Consider the following 25,352-nt stretch of genomic DNA (forward strand, 5'->3'; position numbering starts at 1 on the left):
GCCTTTCTTAAGTAAAATTCTAGAGAAGGCAGTCATTATACAGTTAAATGAGCACCTCAATAAACATGCTATTCTTGATAAATTTCAGTCAGGTTTTAGAACAAATCACAGCACAGAAACTGCACTCGTTAAAGTAGTAAATGACTTGCGGATAAATGCAGACAGAGGCCATTTATCTGTTCTCATCCTCTTAGATCTGAGTGCCGCATTTGACACCATTGATCATAATATTCTTAAGAATCGCCTTAGTCAATGGGTGGGCCTCTCTGGCAGTGTCTTAAATTGGTTTGAATCCTACCTGGCAGGGAAAAAATTCTTTGTTAGTTGTGGTAATTATAACTCAAAGACACATGATATTCTATATGGTGTTCCACAAGGCTCTATCCTGGGTCCGCTGCTTTTCTCAATCTACATGCTTCCATTAGGTCAGATTATCTCAGGGCACAACGTGAGCTACCACAGCTATGCTGATGACACACAGCTGTATTTATCAATAGCACCTGATGACCCCAAATCTCTTGATTCACTAACACAATGTCTAACCTGTATCTCAGAATGGATGAATAGTAACTTTCTCAAATTAAATAAAGAAAAAACCGAAATCTTAGTGATTGGCAATAATGGATACAATGAGGCTATTAGAAATAAACTGGATGCATTAGGATTAAAAGTCAAATCGGAGGTAAAAAGCTTAGGGGTAACCGTTGATTGTAATCTGAATTTTAAATCGCATATTAATCAGATCACTAGGACAGCATTTTTTCACCTAAGAAACATAGCAAAAGTTAGACCTCTTATATCATCGAAAGATGCAGAGAAATTAGTTCATGCGTTTGTTTTCAGTCGGCTAGATTACTGTAACGCACTCCTCTCAGGACTACCCAAAAAAGACATCAATCGTTTGCAACTAGTGCAGAATGCAGCTGCTAGAATCCTTACCAGGAAAAGAAAATCCGAACACATTTCTCCAGTTTTGATGTCACTACACTGGTTACCTGTGTCATTCAGAATTGACTTTAAAATTCTGCTTATGGTTTATAAAGCTTTAAATAATCTCACCCCGGCTTATATATCGGAATGACACCTTATATTCCAAATCGTAACCTCAGATCCTCAACTGAGTGTCTCCTTAGAATTCCAAGAGCAAAACTTAAAAGAAGTGGTGAGGCGGCCTTCTGCTGTTATGCACCTAAAATCTGGAATAGCCTGCCAGTAGGAATTCGCCAGGCTAATACAGTGGAGCACTTTAAAAAACTGCTGAAAACACATTACTTTAACATGGCCTTCTCATAACTTCACTGTAATTTAATCCTGATACTCTGTATATCCAATTCATTATAATAACTATTCATTCAAAATCTGTACTAACCCCTACTCTCTCTTCTGTTTCCTTTTCCGGTGTCCTGTTGGTGGTGGCGTGCGCCACCACCATCTACCCAAAGCACCATGATGTTCCAACAATGATGGATGGATTAAAAGCCAGAAGTCTGTATGACCATCACCATCAAGTGACTCCGTGAGAACCCTAACTACAAAGAGGACTATTTCATTTATGTTAGGTAGAATGCCCAGAGGGGACTGGGCGGTCTCGTGGCCTGGAACCCCTGCAGATTTTATTTTTTTCTCCAGCCCTCTGGAGTTTTTTTTTTTGTTTTTTCTGTCCACCCTGGCCATCGGACCTTACTCCTTTCTATGTTAACTAATGTTGTCTTATTTTAATTTCTTATTTTGTCTTTTATTTTTCTTCTCTTCATTATGTAAAGCACTTTGAGCTACTTTTTGTATGAAAATGTGCTATATAAATAAATGTTGTTGTTGTTGATAGAAAATGGGTGAAATCATCTTACAGGGCACAACCTCTGAAAAGGATTAGGGTTTTATGTTAACATAATATCTTCATGTTCAAGACAATAAAGTACAAAAGCAATTACAATGGGCAAAATTGTGAAGTTATGTTATAAAAACTGTTGATTACAAACCAAAATGTGCTATGGTCAGACTAGATAATGTTACATAGTGTCTGCATCTGGAGTATACAGTGCAGTTTCAATCAACACTACAAAAAAGTAATAACAGCTCCATAAGCTGTGTAGAAACAAGCAGTTAAATACAACCTACAACTAGAGAGCTTGTAATTTTCAGAATGACTAAGGGTATTAAGCAGAGAAGACTGAGGTCCTATATCCAGGTTTCTCAAATTCTCAAAGGCATTGATACATTGATCCATCACAATTCTTTCAAATAAATAATTCATTCATTATATATTAGAAGACAATGGATGAAATTAAGGGGAAGTGCATTTAAGACTGAAGACAGGAAGCATCTAAAATCACTATCTCATCATGGGAGTTTAGTTAGAAAACTTAACAACCTTTGAAAAGTACCTAGAAGCAATACTAGGGAAACTTGCATATTAACTAGCCAAAAGGGCTTGACTGAATAAATGATCTACTCTCATCTGTGAACTTTCAGCTAGTTTTGTGTATTAAAGCAATGAATAAATTAAAAATACCTGGTTATAAACTCAGAAAAGTTTAATTCTATTAGTAGGTGATAATTTTGTGAACAGAAAGTGAGTACATAATAATTTAAGCTCTACAGATTTCAATTTGAATACCTTAATACCCATAATTTTGGTATTAGTTTAGACATAAATATCTGTTTAATTCTTCTCATTGCCATATTTTTTAAATCCTGTTTTGTCCGGTATTGTAAAATTAAAGCAATTTCAAAATTTCCAGGATTTTGAAAAGCTACTTCATTCAGAACTATTAAGAAGAATTGACTATTAAAATTCTTTGTTTTCAGCCTTTTCAAATTGTTTCCATATCACGTAACAGTAAGTTTAAAGCAAGCACAATAATTTAGAAATGCAAGCATATAACTCCAGATCCTGTATCACTAAAATGACCTCTAGTTAATTTTAATGCTGGTTTTAAAATACTTCATTTGCCATGTAACAATCTAAATTGCTAAGCAGTAAGAGAGTGATATGGTCAAATATATATATACCCATATACACATACACACGCACACACATATACTGTATATCTATCTATCTATCTATCTATCTATCTATCTATCTATCTATATACTTATGGATAGATAAGCTTTAGGGACTCTCATTTGGTGCTGCTTCAACAGCTGCTTCCTGCTCTCCTTTCATCTGCTATAAATTCAGGTATTTCACTTTACCTTCTTCCTCCGCATCTACTCACTATATCTAGCTTTCTACCTACATTTTCATGTGCTCCTTCTAACCTGCACAATTACTTTATATTCCTGATTAGTGATCCTGATTCCTGCTTTCTGACCATAAGTTGAATTCACCGATGAAGATTCAACACCTGCTACTTCTTTTTGACTTCAAGGGCTGAATTGCCTTTCTCTTCTCAGAAACGTTTTTCTTTGTTGTGCAACAGACTCATGCTAAGTAGGCGAAACACCAATAAAATACATAATGTTTTATTATTTATTTATAATTAAAATACATAATGTTTTATTTTATTTTTAATTTATAATGATCTGACCAGTATCTTTATTTTGACACTAGTTTGCCCTTACTCTTGATAAATGGTACAAAAAAAATATTTTATTATAAAATAGATAGATAGATAGATAGATAGATAGATAGATAGATAGACAGACAGACAGACAGACAGACAGACAGACAGACAGACAGACAGACAGACAGACAGACAGACAGACAGACAGATAGATAGATAGATAGATAGATAGATAGATAGATAGATAGATAGATAGATAGATAGATAGATAGATAGATAGATAGATAGATAGATTATCCTGCCTCCCCAGCACACCACTGCGTAGAAGAGGGCACTCGCCACAACTGTCTGATAGAACATCTGCAGGATCTTATAATGCTAAAAAATGACAAATGAGTTCAAAAGAACAGCACCCATTTTGACCTTGTACTATCCTAAATATGTAATTATTCACAAAATACCATATGCTGATGTGAAACAATGTGATTTTTTTTAATCAGGTTTCCGTCTTTCACACATTACTTCTAGGAACAGCCATCTATTCATGTTTGGCTAGATAACTTCTATTGTCATTAGTGAAATGGACAGCCTTTTACCCAGAGGGATTGTGACATGCATGTCTAACATGATTTCTTGGAGCTGTGAGAGTATGTCATCATTTAACAAAGGTGTGTTGATCCTGTTTTATTTAATTAAGTCCTACCAGGGTAAAAGGCCATACTTGTGATGTTAACCTGAAACTGACTGCAGTACACTATATAATAAATTAACTGATTATGTATTGAACTTTTTCCAAACTTTAATTTCCTTAAATATTGCAAGTAAAGAATAACAAGCAGTTGATTTACTAGTAAAACAGCAGTGATTTACTTGTAATAATCAGAATTAAAAATTTCATTTTCATCAAAAAAATGGAGAAGGGCATCTGTCAAAGTAACAAAGTTATTTTGTTTATTCTTGGCTTACATGAAAAACAAATTCAAGCCAGCACTTCACTGTCTATATATTCTATGCAGCTTAGCATACAAAGTAGACATGAATATAGTTTTTAAGGAGAGAATAAATAAACCTTTGTCAAGATATGTATTTTTATAAAAACAATAAAAATAACAACAACAATAAATATTTTTATATTACAGGCTTCAAATCATTGATCTCTTCAAAAAAAATAGTTCCTGAACTGAATGTTTCAAAATTGAGAAATGGATGCTTTATACTTGTTAATCCTAAAACAAAACTACAAAGTCTGAACTATATATATTCAAAAGGAATATCTCCAATTTTAATCTTCAGATGTACAGTTGAAACGTATGAAGCAATACAACATATAATGCTGTGCACTTCTCCCCCATATATCCTAAAAATAGAATTCTGACATTACAGAAGGTTATTATTAGAACAAGTCTGTCATCCTACTCTTTTCTTCTATACTTAGAATTATATCTGAACTCAAATTACAGCAAGGGTGTTATACCCAAATCCAGAATTAACAGTAAAAGGGAAAGTATAAAGATATAACAGGAGTATTAATGGCAATGTTAGCTAAGTAAAAGGGAATGTATAAAGATTTAACCGGAGTATTAATGACAATGTTACCTACTTTGGAGAAATAATGTAACAACTTATACATGAAATGTATGATACCACACATGGTAATGAGAATCTTTCCTTATATTACCAAAGGTTTCCCATGTCATCCAAAATAAAACTATAAATTCCATTTAAAAACTGTTGAATTCCAAAGGAAATTGCAGGGTTAGAGTATCGGAAAATGAAAGAGCATAAATAGACATATAACTTGAATTATCATCATCTTTAAGCATGATAACAAGATATAAATGCATGTATAAAAATAATTCTCTGTATTTTAACAAATGTAGGTATCTACTAAGTATAAAGAAATTAGAATTGCACATACTTGTAAGTTACAATTTCACAATACAAGATGACAGTCATTGGCACAGTGAATTGACATCATTGTCTGTTAACATGTATGTTAAACTGGATCAATACCATTCAGCACACAGGGAACAATACGTCCTCAGCTGAGGGAAGACTAATAATAGAGTCTGATGGCTGAGTGTAGAAACAACCTCACATAACGCTCCTTGGAGAAATACAGTTGTCTCATTCTGCTACCAAATGTGCTCCTCTTTTTAAACAAGACCTCTTACAGGAGGTGAGAGTCGTTGTCCAGGGTAGTAAGCCGTTTCCTGAGTGACCTCTGTTCTACCTCTTTCTCCAGTGAGTCCAGTTTGACTCCCAAGGTTAAACCACCCTTTTCAGTTTATTTAGTCCGTTGGCTTCATCAGCACTAATGCCATTTCTCCAACACACTACCACACTGAAAACAAACTACACTGGCCACTACAGACTAGTAGGAAACATGTAAGAGTGGTCACACATACAACCTGAGCCTCCTCTGGAAATATTGACTCTGACCCTTCTAGTTTATGGCCTACCTGTTGGTACACCAATCAAGTCCATTGTTCAAATGTCCTCACCACCTCCACATCTTCATCATCAACAAGAATCATGGTCAGAGTGGGCTTGACACTCCTGAAGTATACAGGTATTTCCTTATGTCTTATTGATGTTTAGCTGCAGGTTATTCAGTTTGCAACATTCAACAAAGTTTTTCACTAATGCCCTGTATTCCAACTATAGTGCTGTGCCATTGGAAAAACATCCATCAGAAGTTAAAATTTTTCCATGATGCCACATTGGAGAGACAAGCTGGAGGTTTGAAATTTTTTTTCGTTTTTAACATAGTGTAGCTTCAATGCCTGGTTTCATTAGAGGCACACCCATGTGCTATTCAACAAACAACTCAAAGACGTCAAAGAACTGACAAGGCATGCAAAAGGATTGCTGCTGAACGTAACATAACTAGAAAGTTATATTCCAGCTGGCACACTTGTTACAGTTAACAACGTAGCCCAAACACTAGAACAGGTAATTCAGCCAATTAGTGAACCTCAGGCTATTCTAAAGATGCTATTTTTTATCTTGGAGGAAGGCTTTAGAGAATGTGATCGCTGAAAATGACTTAATGTCACATTACACTACAGCATTAGGATCAAATCGTTACAATTAATGCTGGAAAATTTGTGTAGCTATGCTCGCAGATTCTTTAAGGATTACAATGGCTTTAACATCTATAAACATTAGTTTCTATGAAATAAAATTTATATCTGATTGCAAATATAGTTGTAGTGTTATGCTAGTTTACAATAACCCAGATGAAGACTACCAAAATACTGCCAAGTTACTATATCAACATTTATATTACATGTACTATCTTGTAATGTAGCTTTTGTAGCTTGTGCACAGCCTAACATTTTTTACCATCAACACACAAACAAACCCATTATTAGTTAAGTATTGGCTTTATGGTCATATGACTTTACTTCTAGAAAATTAGTAAATGCAGTTCTCCTAGAAAACACAAAATGCTAAGCAGTCAAAAATAACAGAATAACATTTATCTTTTACAATTAACTACTTTAAAAAGTTCCAATACTTAGATTATACAGTGGTATACTGTTTATATTCCAGGACTGCCCACTTCAAAACTCCATTCATAGAGTAACCTAATTTCATCACAATTACAGAGAATCTGACAGGGCTCCTGAATGCAACTAAAATACTCGCAAATATAAAAGTTTAGTCACCATTAGAAACTAACACCACACTTTTCTTTTTGTGGGTTGATATTTAGTCATATTTTATTTGCTGTTACGTACATCATCAATCTCTTTACCGCCATCTACATGCACTGCTAGTCACATGTTAACTCATCATTACTATGTAGATATAGCACACATTATCATACCCGAGTTTCTTTGTCATAGTTGGAATAACAGCTACTTTCTCAGTTAATCGGTCAGAAAGTGGCTACCTGAATAGCATTTGTAGCCAACTACCACCACTGGGAAGCTCTACTTCTAACATCTTCAATTACACAATGCCAGTTGCATCACACGACCCACTATCATTCACAACCACAATGATCTCTGAATTTAAGAATGCTGGAGATATTTAGAGTCCATCTTAATGTCAGCTAACCTGGCTATCGCAACATAATTTTAAGGCACTCCCTTCCATCAGGGTAATGGGTAGTTGGCCAGTCTTTTATTGATCATTAAGATAATGAATCAAAATAAACTCAATAAATAACTGGAGAAGATTATAGTGAGTGACAACTCTAAACAATGCAACAGAAAAAGTGTTTACCACATAACTACAGTTCTTAAGTCTTTATGCTAGATTCCAGTAAAGATTAAGATTAATTTTAAAAATCTTCCTTCTTAATTATAAATCCTGAAATGGTCAAGACCCTGCTTACCTATCTGAACATTACTTATAAACCGTGCATTGAGATCTCAACATGCCAGTCTACTAATGATTCCAAGGATTAAGAAAATAATAGTAGGATATTGAAGTATTGGCTATAAGGTCTCAAAGCTGTAGAACAATCTGCCTGCCTACATAAGAGATTCCTCTTTGAGCTCAGTATTTAAATACAGGCTAAAGACTTACTTCTTTATTCCATCATACCCTGATTGGAGCTGTTGATTAGCTGTGAATATTGCATCTCTCTTTGTTAGTCATATGTATAAAAATGCAAGTAATATAATAATTATGAATGGCTACTAAGCCTCCTCTATTCAGTTGGCCTAGGTCTCCAGGACATTGACTATGTCTAACTTTGTCTTTGACTTTTGTTATAACAGACTGTGGCCCGAAGAAGTTTATTTTCTCCAGGGATGATGCTCACGGGAGATTTTGCTTCCCTCTCCTCCATTGTCAGTTGGCCACACTTCAAACATTATGCTAACAGACAGATATTGTTAAGTTCCATTTATGTTAATCAGTTTGGAACTGCCTTTTCCTCCTGTGTGATTACACAAGTTTGTTGTAATGTGTATTTATTATGTAATTAGTAGTTAGTAACTGCTTTCACTTGTGAACTTATTACAGCATTCTGAACCTGCACACAGTGAGAAGAGCATTATACAAAAATAAACTGAAGTTAAATTACTTTAATTAAAGGAAAGGGTGACAATTTTAGCAATCAAAGCCTTAAAAGAAATTTTTCAAATTTCTTAAGCATTGCTTTGATACAATATTTTTATTTTCAATTACCTGTATTTGTAGAAAACAAATGGTCAAGTATGAAGTAAATAACAAAGTTCAGCCAATATATTAGGTAAGAAACTGTATTTTAAATTGAATAGACAAAACTTGTTAGTACAATAGTCCCACTGATTTTAAAACAGAACCACAATATGGAGAGAAACAAATAGGTATCAATGGTGACAAACATAAACTTCAGATGAATTCCACCACAACTCTGGAAACAATTTGTGGCTGGGTAGTTTTTGTAGATCATAAATACCTTAGGAAAAGTGGGTCACCAGTGATCTATATTAAACTTGGAGGTTTGCTCTAACTAGCTTAATGTTGTTTACCGTGTCCCTAATTAAAATGTCAGGAACTAGAAGTTTTTCAGATATTTTCAGCTTTTGGAATACTTCCATATACTGTACATAATGATATATATCGGGAGACACAAGTGATCATATAGGGAACTACAGCCAAACCAGCTACATGACAATTCACGAATATAACGATTCCTATCACTGAGCCATTATTAAGATGTGCATTGACAGATATAACATCTCAGAAGTGACCAAAATGATATACAGTACCCTCCATAATGTTTGGGACAAAGACCTGTATTTCCTTGATTTACCCCTCTGTTTGACCAGTTTAAAATTATAAATCAAACAATTCAGACATGATTAAAGTGAACATTGCAGACTTTAATTTAAGGGTACAGTGGCATGCAAAGTATTCAGTCCCCATGAAAGTCATAATTTTCTGCATGATAAAACATTTGTATACATATTTATCAATTCAGAATTTCTAATGTGAACCCTTATGCTGTATCAATACATTTACAAAGTCAAAACAATGCATTTTCTGCAGATATTTAACTGAAGAAGAAAAACTCAAAAGTTAATTTGCATAAGTATTCAAGCCCTACACATTAATACTTTGTTGAGAACTGTTTTACTGTAATAACCAATTTTGCACATTTTTCACGAGTGATTCTTACCCATTCTTCTTGGCAGAATTTTTAAAGATCCTCTAGGTTGGTGGGATGGCGCCTCTGGCTAGAAGTTTTCAAATAGTTTCACAGATTCTTAAAAGGGTTAAGTTCAGGTCATTGACTTGACCATTCCAAAACATTCACCTTTCTGTTTTTGAGCCATTCCAGTGTCACTTTGGCCTTATGCTTAGGGTCATTGTCATGTTGAAAGATGAATCTTCTCCCGAGCCATAGGTTCCTAGCAGACTGGAACAAGTTCTCTTGCAATATTGTCCAGTCTTAGTGTGCATCCATGGGGTAGCTGAAGCTTGGCTGAGATATTCCTGACTTGTTGCCCAAAAGCCAACTGTTATTAAACATGGACATGAACAGGTGTAGCTTGATTTCAGGCAGTCTGTCTTTCTTATTCCAGGGCCAACTCATCACATAGATCCAAGAGAATGGTTCTTGAAAGCATAAACCATACCATAATCCAGACATCATCATGGGCAAAAAAATATGACCAGTGCCTAAAAGCTCATTCCCTTTGTAAATGACCATTTAAATAGTCTTCAAGCAGTGCCAAACAAGCCATGTTGTGTCAGATCATTAGGCTATGAAAAGGCTATAGGGTATGACATTTATAGTAAACTAGGGGGCTCCGCCCCCTGCTCGCTTCGCTCGCCAACCCCTGGCGTTGGGACATGAGAAAGAGTCAGATGTATGAATTAGATATAGAATAGTGTGCAGCTTTGGATGATGCCCATAGAAATAACAAATAGAGTGTTTGTCATATATTAATGTTTTATTGGAATATTTCTTTGTATACAACATTAGTAGTAAAGATGGTGTCTTGTCCTTGAATGAGTCTTCCTTGGCATGGATTATTTATAATTTTAACTTTAACGTCAGATGAACGGCGAACACGTGAGAAGGCAACATAAAGTTGTCCATGTCCAAAAACGGGTTCAGAGAGGTAGATGCCAACCTTGTCCATGGTTTGTCCTTGTGATTTGTTGATGGTCATGGCAAATGCAGGTTTAATGGGGAACTGTCGGCGTTTCAATGTAAAAGGTAATTCTAGCTCAGAACTTGTAAGGTCAATTCTAGGAATGAGAACAGTATTGTTAGCATGTGATCCTGTAAGAACTGTTGCTTGAATAACATTGCGTGTCATGGTGTTGACGACTAACCGTGTGCCATTGCATAAACCCTGTTTTGTGTTAAGGTTTCTTAATAGCATGATTATTGTTCCGTTTTTAAGGGTAAGGTTGTGTTGTGGTAATCCGGCAGGGTTAATAGTGTTCAAATATTCTAAGGGGAAATTTATATGTTCATTGTCGTCATCAGAGTCAACTTTGTCTGAGCTTAGAAAGATCTGTGTCTCTCCAGGAAGTAATGAAATGACTTGGTTATTAATGTGATTAACATTAATATTTTTTGGACATAATATAGTGCGTTGTGTTAACAGGGGTATTTGGTCTAATGTGATTGCTGTTCCAAATATCTCTTTTACTAAGTCGTCTGAGATAAAGGATTGTGGAATGGAAATAATATCTGGGTGAAGTCCATCTGTATTTGTGAGTGTACCATTTCCCAGTTGTATTAGCCAACTGTTATATTCTGGATCTGGACATCGCATGTTTTGTACCAACTGTATTGTTTTAAAGCAATGCCAATTGTCTGCGTATTTTAAGGTGGACTGAACAATAGCTGAGCGCATGGCATGTGGAACAATAGCTAAGCATTGTCTAAAATCTCCTCCTAATAAAAGAACTTTTCCTCCAAAGGGAATATTATTATTCATCAACGTTTGTAGAAGTTTATCAATGGTGTTGAGTAAGTGACTGGATGCCATTGTACATTCATCAATAATTATCAGTTTTGCAAGACGGATGTCTCGGGCATTGCTACTGTGAATGTTCATAGTGGATACTGATGTCTCTGTGATTGGGACCGGTATTTTGAATATTGAGTGACATGTACGACCATTTATTAACAGATTTTCTGCCACTCCGGTTGTAGCAGGTGCGATAATCATCTGTTGTCTTGCAGCAAAGAAATGTATAAGTGTTTCATAAAGGTATGTTTTTCCGCTTCCTCCAGGGCCGTCAAGAAAGAAGCATTTGGGTATAGGGCTGTTGTCCTCCGTGGCATGAATAATTTGTTGAAAAGCATCAGATTGTAATTCATTTAAAGAGGAAAGCATAGTTTGTGCAATTCGTTCTTCTTGTTGTAGATCAATAGGTGTGTAATTTATATCCGGTAAGGAATCTGGAACATTTGGTAAATGGAAGTTTTCCAATGTATACCCAAGGAGCATAAGAGCCAATCCTTCCTGTCCAGTTGGAAATAATATGGGGTATGTTAAAGTATCAAGAAGCGGAAAGCAAATGTCTATGCGTTTGAATGTAGGTGTGTTGTTTTTATCAGGACGTAAATGTAGAACAATATCTCTGTGAAATGGAGGCTCACCATCTTTACTTTGAAAGACAATTGCCACTTCATTAACGACGGGCAGATTGTATCGTCTTGGATCTTGTTCTTTGTCCTTTATCAAGACCAAAGCAATTGTAGTTGCTGCTATACCTTCTGCATTTGCTTTTGTATTTGCCTCCTTTTCAACTTCATGTAGCATTTTTATAGACTTAGCTAATGGGTGATTGTTTATGACATGAGTGACGTTTCTCATTATAAGCTCTGTGCATTGTTTGTTTTCAGGAAGGTTCATGCGTTGATAGATCGCCTCATCCGGATCTAGGATGTAGATTTGTGCATATTTGCGTTGTTGATTTGTTTCAGGGTGCACTGTTCCAATGCGATGCAATATTTGTCCACATATGCGAAAGCAGTATGGGCCATTGCCTTTTGGTGGCCTGATATTTACTCCGGTAGATGCAAAAGCAAATGAACTATTATAGGATCTAATACAGTTCATAAAGTTTTACTTTCAGGCACATCGTTAGTTAGAAGCTTCTTTAGATATTCAGGATATGAATGTAAAGGAGGCAGTGTAATCTGACCTTTTTGACAACAACGTGTAAATTCATTATTTGTATTGCCAGTTGTTTCTTCTGTGAAGTTAAGTGAATGACAATGATTGCAAATGACATTCATTAATCCCAATGAATTTTCCTCAATAGTGGATTCCTTATTGAAGGCGTTTTCAGCCAATTGTCGTAAGCGTTTAACAGGTGCGTGGCGTTGATGACCGCGACGGGCATGTTTTGCTTTTTGCGGTTGCTTGCCTTTTTGTTGCATGTCCATTATTTGTGACGCGCTATTTTTTTCTTTTTTTTTATTCGCCTCGGCTTTGCGCAAAGTCCGTTTCAGTCTACGCCGTGCATTGTTTGTATCGAGCCTTCTCCGTTTTTGTATGTCGGTCATTTGAGCTTTGCGCTTTTCGCGTCTTGCTTTTTTTTTTTCTGTCAGTTCATTTGCGTGTTGTTCACGTCTCCGTTCCTTGTAGGGTCTGTGGGGTGGTTTTGTGTTCTTTTTTTTGGTCTTCCATGGGCTTGTTGAATCCCCCTCTTGGTGTGTGTCCCGTCCCGTCCCGTGCCGTGCCTGTAGGGTGGGGGGGGGGGGGGGGGGGGGGGGTATGGTCGTGCCTTGCTATTGTGCGCTCGTCTGTTCTTTTTTTTTTGGTGTGTTTAGTTTCGTGTGCAATGTGTTTCGTGCTTTCCCCTCGTTTGAGTACTCTTTTATGTGCCTTTTCCTTATTTTGGTGCTTGTTGAGCCTCATTTTTGTGACTCCTTTCTGTATGTGCTCACTCCTGTTTTCTGTGCTCCTGTCGGACTCTTTTTGCGCCTGCGTCTCTCGCGGACCCTCATCCGCCTCTGTCGCCCTCTTTTGTCCGCCTTTCTCGGGTCCTCAGCCGACTCTCGCGGACTGTTTGTTGCGCCGGCGCAGTACGTCTTTTTGCAGCTACGGCCCATGGCCGGATGTGCCTGCGTCCATCATCCGGTTTAGCATTCTCGGTTAGTAATATGGATATTTAGAGTGTATCATACCTGTGTTTTTACTGCCCTTTTTTTTTATAATCCATAGAAGTAACAACAGGTAGCCAATACAGACTGATGAAAAAAATAAAAATGTTTTTTAGAGCAAATACACAGCATTGGCTCTCTTAAAAGGACTAAAATAGAATCTATATATTTTTTTGTAACTTTTGGGGTTCAATATGTTTGCAAAATCAATGCACATTACAATAATGGCTCAGTGAGAAGAATTATTAGACTTGTGAGTTGTCATTTAGCTGGTTTGGCTATATTTCAATTACGGATAAACTAGAATTGCTGTAAATACAGTATATGCAATCTTTCCCACATCAAGTCTTTGTTTATAAATCCCAACTTTTTCTGAAAAACTGCATACGCATATTTCAAGGCTCTTTGATTTAGCATAGTACTTTCAAACTGCTTTTGAAATAACACCTACGTGGTGTTATTTTCATGCTCAGCTACCCACACATCCCCAGCATTTTGCACTGCTTCCCAGATAGTCAAACAAGCGATGCTGCATCATGGTGCTCATTACTTCATGGGGGACCCCATCACTGGTCGTTGATTATGTATCCTAGCTTCATGGCACTTCAAGGGGGGACAACTATAGCACCCATGGTCATCAATCATTTGCTGATGCTTCGTGGAGTTCAAAGCTGCAAGGGGAGATAGTCTCCACCTGCTCAAAATGAATAAATTCATTTGAAATCTTCACATATGTTGTTTACGTTCACTCAGCAGTAAAAAAAAAGTTTAGGATTTTGAAGCATTTTGGATTTTGGAATTTCAGATTAGGAATACTTAATCAGAGTAATACGAGTAACATTTAAAATGAAATTCCACCGTTTTTGATCTTTGGCCTCAGTACCGGACTTCCCAGTTTTTTGTTATCCCATAATCCTAGTGAGCATCACAACTTACAAGCAAACTATTTTGTGGTATTACTGTCTTTAAGATGGTAAAATGTAAATTAAACATAGTTATTTATTCCATAAATTAGTTTATCCAGTATTAGGACTGGGAAGAACTAAACTTGTTCTCTCTCTTTATAGATTGCTGCTAAAGGTAATATTCCATTACATTAAATTTATCAGAAGGGACATTCCTGCCAGATTTAGCACACGCCTTGCAGTGCAACTTGGATACATCCTCAGAGATGTTACCTGGGGTCATTGGGTATTCCAGGTCTTTCAACATCAGACACCCTGGCTCAGGAGACTAAGCTGAGGGTGATCAGGTGCCACCTTGTGTCCAAGTTGCTTGTGTATACAGTCCATGGCTCTTTCCGCTTGATCCACAGCTATCTCAATGTCTCTGTGATTTTCACGCTGGCTCTACTGCTGTACAGTCCCATAATTTCAAGAAACTTGAGTGCCATTTTGAAGGATTGACCTACAAGGTCCTCATACTTGGCCATCTTCTTTTTGAAGGCTTTCTCCATCCAGTCTTCTCAAGGAACAATCAGTTCCAGTATAAACACTTGTCTTGTTGTCTCGGACAATAGGACCATGAATGGCCTGAGTGTGGTCTCTGTGATGGTCTTTAGGAATTGGGAGTTTTTCCCTATGTCAACCACCAGCTGCCACTCTCATGATGTGACAAGTAGCCCTACTGGTGACTTGGACTGCTCCTGCAGCCTCTTTTCAGCCCTCACGAAAATGATGTCTCTCTTCACATGTTGCTGCTGCTCGCTGTACATGTGATCCCTGTGGTGATGGCATCTTCTATGACCCTCAACATTTGACCATAGCGCCACAAACAGCGCCTTCTCCCAGAGACTTTGGGCAGCAACTCAATACAGGTATATACTACATGGACCCTATTTTCTGGCACAGTGGGCATAGAGGCATTTCCACCAGGTCCCAAAAGAAGAGAGTGAATAGGCTAAGGAAGACAACATACACCAAATGGATCAAGATGTTCATCCGTAGTGGCTCTGCCTTCAAGAGCTCCTACCATAAGATATTCCAAACTATAGCCAGCTCCCACCAGGTCCAGGCTCCCTGCTGTCACATCGCTACTATCCTGCTGTTAATGAACTCCTCCACCTCAGATGTTACCTCCTCCAGAACTATTGGGCATCTTTCATTTCCCTGGGCCTTGTCAAAGCACGGTCTTGGGTTACTACCAAAGCCTGCACATAATGCTGCAACACTCTGCACCACAGCTGTGCTTCAGCCTAGTCACCTGCCTCATGTGTTCTCCACTTCCTGCTAGCTCTCACTTCAATCGCACCCTAAGGCAACTCTGATGTCACTATGGTCTCAGTGCAACAGCATCACTCTTGCCTGGGTAACTATGAACTCCTCTGTCGAACTGCGGAAAGGGAGCTGCAGTTTGCTCATGCTCCCATACGGGGTGATGCTGTTGTGGCTTTGTGGTGGGCCCAGCCATATGTGCAGGAAGTTAGTTGCCTTCCTCTCAAAGCCCTCAAAGGTTCACAGTATTGAATGTTAGTGAAGTCTGGATGTGCCAGGAATGGATTCATCTTTATGTAGTAGCTTTTATAGAAGTTCCTAAAATTGATTAATCTTTATGTAGTCGCTTTTAAAGGAGTTACTATTAACTATTTCATAAATGACAATTACAGACTTATTTACAGATTTCCATATTTTTAAATTACTAGCAGGTTGTTTACCACTGTAAAAATTCTAGGATTTTGAAAAAATGATGAAGAGAATCAAATTTTACCTCAGAATAACAGGAAAAAAATGTCAGACAACACAGGTGTGAAATCTTTATTAAAAGACTATAATCTACATATCAAAAACTGAAGCACGGAAAAATTAAATGAGATTAAGTGCTTTTGTACATACCTGCAACATTAACTTTTTCTACATTTATCCCACCAGGAGTAACACTGGATGTCACATTACTTGAATTTCCACTTGAGGCATTGAATATCAGGATATCTACTTTTGACTCTAATTTTCCAAGTCGTTGTAAAATATTATCCAGTAAAACAGCCAGAGTTTTTTTCAAATCTGCAACACAAAAGATAAAATATATTAATGCTTCCACAGAAATAAATGGCAGTATAAACAAATAAGAAGCCTTTCTACATAAGACATAACAAAATAAATATTTTGTAATTACTTATAAACAGATCCGGACTTGGTTCGAATTCTGTGCCCAGTCGTTATGAGTTTGCACATTCTCCCTATGTCTGTTTTTTTTCTCTCCAAGTACACCAAGTATTAAGAACCTTGTATCCCAAAAATGAGTATTAGTTTTTTTTTCAATTGCTGAATCATATAATGAAAAAATATACTATTTTCTCAAAATTATACCAGCTGCTGATGACATCGTTATTTGGTGCGTATTTAGTGAAGATGGCAACCGAAGACCTGTAAGGCATTTGTTTCTCAAACTACACACTCTGATGTTCGTATGCTTCTTATGCAGTTGCCCATCTGGGCTTTCCCCTTCCTTTTCTGTCCTGTTCGCCTTCTTCTCTCAAGCAGTAACAGAAACCTTTGTACGAAATCTTCAGTTTCTTGGCAATCTGTCATATGGAATGACCTCCATTTTGCAAAAAAACTAAGACTGACATGTTTCTTGAGAAAGTTGATTCATTTTGCCCATTTCTGAACCCAGAACTGAACTTTAGGAAAGCCAGAATTTTGAAATAAAGCTGAACAGGATAACAAGTTTGAGTGCAGTTAGACAGGTTTCTCTAATAACCAATTTGCATTAACACATCACTATTTAAGGACAAACCAAGGAAGTTTAAAATTAGGACACTGAAGGAATGGCTGCTGAAAATGGGGCTTTGCAGTTGTATGATAATTATAAATTAAAAAGCATTTCAAGCAGTAAAAGCCATTATAATAATAATAATAATAATAATTCATTACATTTATATAGCGCTTTTCTCAGTATACACCATAGCAATGCTTTGGCTATATTATTAAAACAGTTGCATGGTATCTTGATAAAAAAGGTATCAGTTTCTACCAAAAACATGAACATTTCTGGATGACCTCAAACTTTTGACTGGTACTGTTAGCTTAAATTATAAATAGAAGAGTCGGAGGAATCAAAAACTGAGGATTCAAAGTCAGAAGCGGAGTCAAAGATTTTGTGTACCGACTACACAGCCATGTTTAATACTATTTTGCAATATCACATAGAAAAAAGTAGAGGCCAAACAGGCTTTATGGTGGCTAAAACAGCTTTCACAGACAGCAGATTCCGACTCAAATGGTGAAAAAAACTACATCAATTGATGTGCAATTGTTGATTGTGGAAAGTCAAGATAGAACTCAACGGAGATTTAAAATCTGTGCTGAAGTTTCGGCTAAAATTGTTGGATGCATCCAAACATGATAGATGTTCATTATGGCATTTGCCAATAAATTATAGTGTGAAAGAACAATATAATCATTATGATCTGCAGACAATGTGACTGTTTTTTTTTTTTTTATTAATTGCGTAACACAAATCCTAAATACATGATTGTTTACTCTACGCATGAGCTGTGACCTAGTCACAGTTAGGAAAACTGTGTCCCTTTTTTCACCCACTATGGTTTCAAGGAGTAGTAGCTGTGCAATCTGTAGCACAGGTCCTACTGCACAGCTGCAGATGCCATTTCTTTAGGTAGCATAACCAGCACAAGCCACTGCAGTGTACACCACTCTGCAGCTGTTTTATTGCTTTACCATTAGGAGCGGCTGTTGAAAGAGTAAAAAAGAAAAACATACAAGATTAAGTAACCTCCCTAATCCATAACTAAATCTGCACAGAAATGTCTGTTTTTGATAGACAAGCTTGCAAATTCACCAATGCATTTCAAAGGGGGATTTTGAAATTGAAATATTTCTACAACATGCTGTACTTGAAATATCTCAAATGTCTCAAAAAATTCCTTGAAAGATAAGCATGCCAAAATTCCAAAAAATAACTGGTTGTTAGGGAGCCAAGTTCTTTAATGTGGCCAGGCAGATGGATGGACAGACAGATACAGTATATAGATGTGGCAAGCGCAGTAAGTGCTTTTTACATTATATTCAACTGCACCTAAAAATGGGGCTTCATGACACTGGTGACATTCTAAAACAATGTACTAAATCCTTATTATTTTCATAAATGCCTGCCACTCCAGTTCAATAAAAAACTGTTACTTGTAAATACTGACAGTAGAGTCATCTGACAATGGGGATAGCTCTGTAGTAACTGTGGCAGAGTACTACAAGGTTTCTATAATCCTATATAATAAAGGAATCTGTTCCTCCATTTTGCATTCTGTGTTGGGGAATAAAACCGTAATTTTTACGACATTAATTAGAGTTTGCAGTCGGGACCTCGTAGTTTCCACAAAATGAGTATTAACTTCACTAAATATTAGACATATATTTTTGCAAATATGTCTGCTGTTGCAGCAAGCCACCCTGCATATTAAAATCCATATTACTAACCGAGAATGGTAAACCGGATGGACGCAGGGACATCCGGCCATGGGCCGTAGACGCAAAAGACGTACTGTGCAGGCGCCCCCACAAAACCCCCCTTCCAAGCAACGGAAACCGGATGCAAAGCAACGTAAAATAAGAAATGAGGCGCCCATAGCACACAGAAAAAAGGAGTCAGACGCGAAACGGAACACACACAAAGAAGAGAATTGAGACCCACGACACACAAACACCCCCTCCACTAACAGAGATAAAATAAAGTGAGGCAACGCCCCCTAGCACAAAAAAAAAAAAAAAAGAAGTCGGAACGCAAGCGCCACACAAACCCATTGGACACAAAGCGGGACAGACTACGGACATAGCACACGAAACATACACAAAAAGCAGGATTCGGACCCACGACCACACTACCATAAATAAGAAATGAGACACAAAGCACCATTACTAAACGAACCGTCCGTATTAAATATACGTCAGCTGAACACATTCAAATTATGCAGCATAGGTAGATCTCATTATACTGATGCACTATTAACCGTTCAACCACAGAAAAGGCTCCATATTAACAGTGAGTGTGATCCTCCTTATTACTTATCCATATTTATAACGCTGAAGAACAAACAAGTCATGAATTCACGCTCACGGGTACAAAACGATACGGCTCGAGTGACGGGACCAAACACACGAACCCGCATGAAAAAAAACAATGCATGTCGGTCGTCAATCATTGTCATTCACTTAACTTCCCTGAAGAAACAACTGGCAATACAAGTAATGAATTTACACGTTATTGTCAAAAGGGTCAAATTTGACTGCCTCCTTTACATTCATATCCTGCATATCTACAGAAGCTTCTAACTAACGAAGTACCTGAAAGTGAAAACTTTATGAACTGCATTACATCCTACAATAGTTCATTTGCTTTTGCATCTAATGGCATCCACTCACTTACTCAACACCATTCATAAACTTCTACAAACGTTGATGGATAATAATATTCCCTTTGGAGGAAAGGTACTTTTATTAGGAGGACATTTTACACAGTGCTTAGCTATTGTTCCACATGCCATGCGCTCGGCTATTCTTCAGTCCACCTTAAAATACGCAGACAATTGGCATTGCTTTCAAAAGAGTTACGAAGATATTTGAAACAACAATCTCATTACACCAAATACCCCTTTTAACACAACGAACTATTTTATGTCCAAAAAATATTAATGTTGATCACATTAATAACCAGGTCATTTCATTACTTCCTGGAGTGGCACAGCTCTTTCTAAGCTCTGACAAAGTTGACTCTGATGACTACAATGACCATCTTAATTTCCCCTTAGAATATTTGAACACTATTAACCCAGCCGGATTACCACAACACAATCTTAGCCTTAAAAATGGAACAATAATCATGCTATTAAGAAACCCTAACACTAAACAGGGTTTATGCAATGGTACACGTTTAGTCGTCAACACCATGCCACACAATGTTATTAAAGCAAAACTTCTTACAGAATCACATGCTAACAATACTGTTCTAATTCCTACAATTACCTTACAACTTCTGACCTGGAATTACCTTTTACACTTAAACGGCGACAGTTCCCCATTAAACCTGCCTTGACCATGACCATCAACAAATCACAAGGACAAACCATAGACAAAGTTAGCATCTACTTCTCTGAGCCCGTTTTTGGACATGGACAACTTTATTTGCTTCCTATATGCGTCATCTACACCTTCACACTATGCTATATCTCATTCATACATCACGCTCTTTGTAAATTCACAACACCAGGGGTTGGCGAGCGAAGCGAGCAGGGGGCAGAGCCCCCTAGTCATTTTTAATAGGCGATGCAGTCTTTTGTGTGATATGCCCCCAGTGCTCTCTTTGGGACCAAAGGCTAACTGCAAGTCAGGAGTATTTTCAGCGACGAACTGACATCATTGCAGTATTTGATTTGATTAATGAAAGGCTGAACTAGTTAAGTCATTAAAGAGAACTTAGATCTTTAGTTGGCTTTTTACTGGATACAAAACAATAAATACGTAAGAATGTCTACATCCCGTGTATGTAATAACGTATACACTCAATCTCTTACATTGTTGACATAAAAAGTAAACATAATCAACCATTTCCCTGCCACATAAGCTATGCACTTTTCCCATATTTTTTGCTCACTTTTGAATAGCCAAAAGCAAGACATCTTGAGAAAAGGGTATCCATCAACTCTCCAACAAATTTTAAGAGTATTTTTAGCATTCTTGAAAAGCAAGAAACTGATAATGGAATATGTTCAATAAAGCTTGATGTTTACATATTAAGTGCTTTTCTGTTTCTGTCTTGCTTGCTGCTAAAAAAGTTACCTCTGCAAACAGCAGGGTGGAACTCTAAAGTAACAAACATTAAGTATCAATAAACTATTTTCAAGCAATAGATAAAACATTTGTATAAAGGACCTACAGAAATCTTGTGATTAGATATAAACACCATTCAAAACTAATCAATGTCCACCTATCCCAGTGATGGCAAACCTTTTGGGCTCGGCGTGTTAAAAACTCTGAAAATGCTTATTTTGACTTTGCTGGTGTGTTGCCTACTGACCAAACAAAAGCGAAACAATTCATTACAAATTCATCTATTTAAAAAAATACAGCCCAATCATATGTGATGTCATGTATTATAAAATAAAAGTCCTGTTATTCTAGCAACTTTCTAAATTTATAAGAGAAATATTATTTTATATACCTATTTTGGGCCTCTGTCTTAGGCTTTGTCCAGATTTCATTTGCTAAGAGGTTGATAGGTATGGAAGGAAATATTCAGGATTCTGAAGATGGAAGGTTGACAAAGATATGCCTTGTTATGCTTTCCCAACGCTATTGTCCACACATAGCATACCATAAAGTTTTTGTAGCGCTTATCGTCACAGTGGTGAATAGCATGGAAAATAAGCCAGTTTTAGGAGGAACAGTTGAGAGAAATGTAAAACAGCACATGCCTTTGCACAAGTGTAACCATTAAGAGAAAACAATGTCAGCACTGCCCTTCGCAGACTCTATTGGGACAGTATACCGGAACAGTCTTTCAGGTTAATAACTTCCTTACCTTTGCAGCAGTGTTGTTTGAGTGGTTCCTGGCACAAAATAATTAAATTCACTACACATGAGCAATGAGTGCAAAAGCTGATTTCACACACACGCTGATAGTGCGCTCATTTTGGACACTGCAGTTACAGATATCGTGCTTGCACATTGAACATGACCTTCCAGAGCAGTGGTTAGAAAAAAGCTGCCGTGAAGACAAATGATTCATTTTAAGCTCTTGGTGGTTCAGGGTTTCATATTTCTTATTTTGTTTGTTCAGTTTCTTGGGTAACTCAGGTATTGGTGAACGCTGAAGTGTCACCCAAAATGCTACCTTTGACAAGCGTATCGTAGGTTCACTATCACTGGTCTATCCAGCCACTTTCATAATATCAATTTAAGGTGACATGGACACAGGGCAATTGGTATGAAGCCATAAAAATGTGAGAAAACAAACCATGGAAGTGTGCTAGTTTCACAAAAGTATATGGGGAATGCCTTACACACTTTGAATTATCAGATATCAGGTGAACAGTCAAAGCCTGAAAGAACTGTAAAACTGAACAGGTGTGAAGGACGGCTGTCAAATGATACAAAAATTAGGGTTCAGATACCCAATTCAAATATATCTGAATGTAGATTGAAGTTCTAAGTGCTATTACAAGCACTTTTGTACTTTGAACCTTCATATGCTTCAATATTATTGAAATTTTTTCTTTTTTGCACTCTTCTGCATAGCATGCAACACTTATGACTTGCGCACTGATGCCACCTTCACTTCAAAAACATGGCCCTTCTGTGCATGAATTGGAAAGTGACATGATCAAAGAGAAAAGAAGAAACAGGACATTTCACATATTTGTAATGCATGTAAGAAATTCATACAAAATCACTCATGATTACTTAAACATGTTAAATTCACTCGCTACTTTAGTCGCCTGCACCCTGCCCCCTCCTCCAGCCCTCCACCCCACTGTGTGCCATTCTGGTACTTGGGTGCAAAAGAAGTCAGTGCCCATCTATTCAGGTTTCACAAATCTAGTACTGTACTACTTGTACTAAATGTTTCATTGTAATGATCTTTAAGTATTGTCTCCTTATTATATTAATTATACAGCAAACACTTTCACTAAAAGAAACTTAAAAATTTTACGCTACTAGGTAAAGAAAATAAATAAATAACACATAGCTAAATTTTAAAACCAACTGCAAGATCGAGTATGTGGAGCAGCCTGATTTGGTAAACTTGCAGAGCAGGATGCTGGTTGAGTACTGGTCAAATAATAACATGCAGGATTAAACTAAATGGCATTTTCCCCCTTTTCAGAGCCAAGAAAAATGTAACGCATGTAACCATAGCAGAGGTGGGTAGAGTAGCTAAAAATTGTACTTGAGTAGCGTTACTTCAAAATAATATTACTCAAGTAGAAGTAAAAAGTAGTCATCCAAAAAATTACTCAAGTAAGAGTAAAAAACTATTTGGTGAAAAGACTACTCAAGTACTGAGTAACTGATTATAATAAATTATTTATTTTTTAGAAATGTTGTAATAAGACAGACAAAAATATAAAATAATGTGCAAATTCTGTTATTTCCAAATAATAAAATAAAAAATGAGTAAAAATAAATAACATCTTTACAAAATAAAGATGCACAAATAACACAAAATTCCAAATCTCAGTTTTCACAACAAAGCTTTTGAAGCCAATACCTACAGTAGGTAACATGTATGTTTGAACAGTGCAGACTACTTACAGTGACAAGATATACTGTACACTGACAGTAGAATACTACATATTCACTTGCCCTCCAAATAGCACAACTGATAGAAAATAACATTAGAACAAGGCAGCTTGTGCATGTTCAAGAAGTCTCACTTTACCTTGACTGTCTGTGTCTGTGCATGTTTGGTTAAAACATGCTTGTTCTTCACTCAGTGAAGTGATGGTTAAGCTTAAGCAAGAGTTGGCTCTCATTTTTCATGTACAGCGGAACCTTGGATTGCGAGTAACTTGGTTTACGAGTGTTTTGCAAGACAAGCTAAAATGTAATAAATTTTGACTTGATAAACAAGCGAGGTCTTGCAATACGAGTAGTCCGTATACGCTTTGTCTGCTGAGCATCACGTGATCACAACTGAGCTGATGGTTCTTCTCTCTCTCGCTGCGGGATTGTGGGCAATCGTCAGTCGGCGTGCCTCACTCATATAGTCAACATCAGTACGTGTGTATACTGTTTACTATAGCATTGTGACTACGTGTGTGTGCCGTGATGTGTGAGTCCCTGTCTTGCACCACAAAATATGAAGCTGAGTGTCAATACTTTAGCGACACCATCTTTATTCAGCTTGGAACAGGAACAGCGTGGTTATTTATTGTAGCAGGATCTGCCACTCTCCTATACACAGACACAGCAGTCAGGCAGGGTCATGCCCAGGTTAGTGGCCAAGTAATACTGTGCCCTGCGCATTTATAATGTTCCTTGTTCCTTGTATCACCCATCAACGGCAGATGCTTATAGCATGACCACAATCTTTTTGGATTCGCTTTTACGGCGAACTGCTATAGAGCTGGGTGCCTCCGGTTGCTTCGGGACGCTGTTCCGCGTGTTGTCCCATTGGATGAAATCCCACAAGAGTTTAGAAACTCACTCACACCAGCCATGATTCTTTTCAAAGGTAAAGTGCAGGTTAATTTGTTTTATGTATTTTTACTTTATAATTTGTATTAATCATTTTTATATGAATAGTTTTGGGTTGTGGAACAAATCATCTGAGTTTCCATTATTTCTTATGGGGAAATTTGCTTTGATATACGAGTGCTTTGGATTGCGAGCACATTTCCGGAACGAATTATGCTCACAAACCGAGGTTCCACTTGTATTCTTTTTTTCCCTGTCTGCTGTCTGTGAGGAGTTTGTGCCGATATGCCGCCACAGTTTGTGTGTGGTCATGTGACTGCATGGCTACGTCTGATTTGTGAAATGGAGTCTTGTGATTATTGTTTCTACGTCTGATTGGTGAAACAGAGTCTTGTGATTATTATTGCTACGTCTGATTGGTGAAACAGTCATGCAGTAGATCCACTGGCGGCTTCTCTATGGTAAAAATATAGCGTATCTAATGGGGAAAAAAAGTAACGTGGGGAAAAAAAGTAACGATTCGAGTGTTGCCCAATGTAGCGGAGTAAGAGTAGCATTTCTTCTTCACAAAAAAAAGTATGGTGCAGTAAAGCTACTCTTAGAAGTACAATT

The 25,352-nt window shown here is 37.1% G+C and overlaps 1 protein-coding gene across 7 annotated transcripts in view; it reads right to left on the reverse strand.

Annotated features, from left to right (window-relative positions):
* mgat5 (alpha-1,6-mannosylglycoprotein 6-beta-N-acetylglucosaminyltransferase) overlaps window positions 1-25,352 on the reverse strand; it is a 262,957-nt gene that overhangs the window by 138,984 nt on the left and 98,621 nt on the right. For all 7 annotated transcript variants that reach the window (XM_051930552.1, XM_028806564.2, XM_028806565.2 and 4 more), the window contains one exon: window positions 16,422-16,589. In XM_051930552.1, the coding sequence (XP_051786512.1) occupies window positions 16,422-16,589 (168 nt within the window). The remainder of the gene's footprint in view (window positions 1-16,421; window positions 16,590-25,352) is intronic.

Source organism: Erpetoichthys calabaricus, chromosome 8 (genome assembly GCF_900747795.2).
Source record: "Erpetoichthys calabaricus chromosome 8, fErpCal1.3, whole genome shotgun sequence".
In the NCBI taxonomy this organism is placed as follows: Eukaryota; Metazoa; Chordata; class Cladistia; order Polypteriformes; family Polypteridae; genus Erpetoichthys; species Erpetoichthys calabaricus.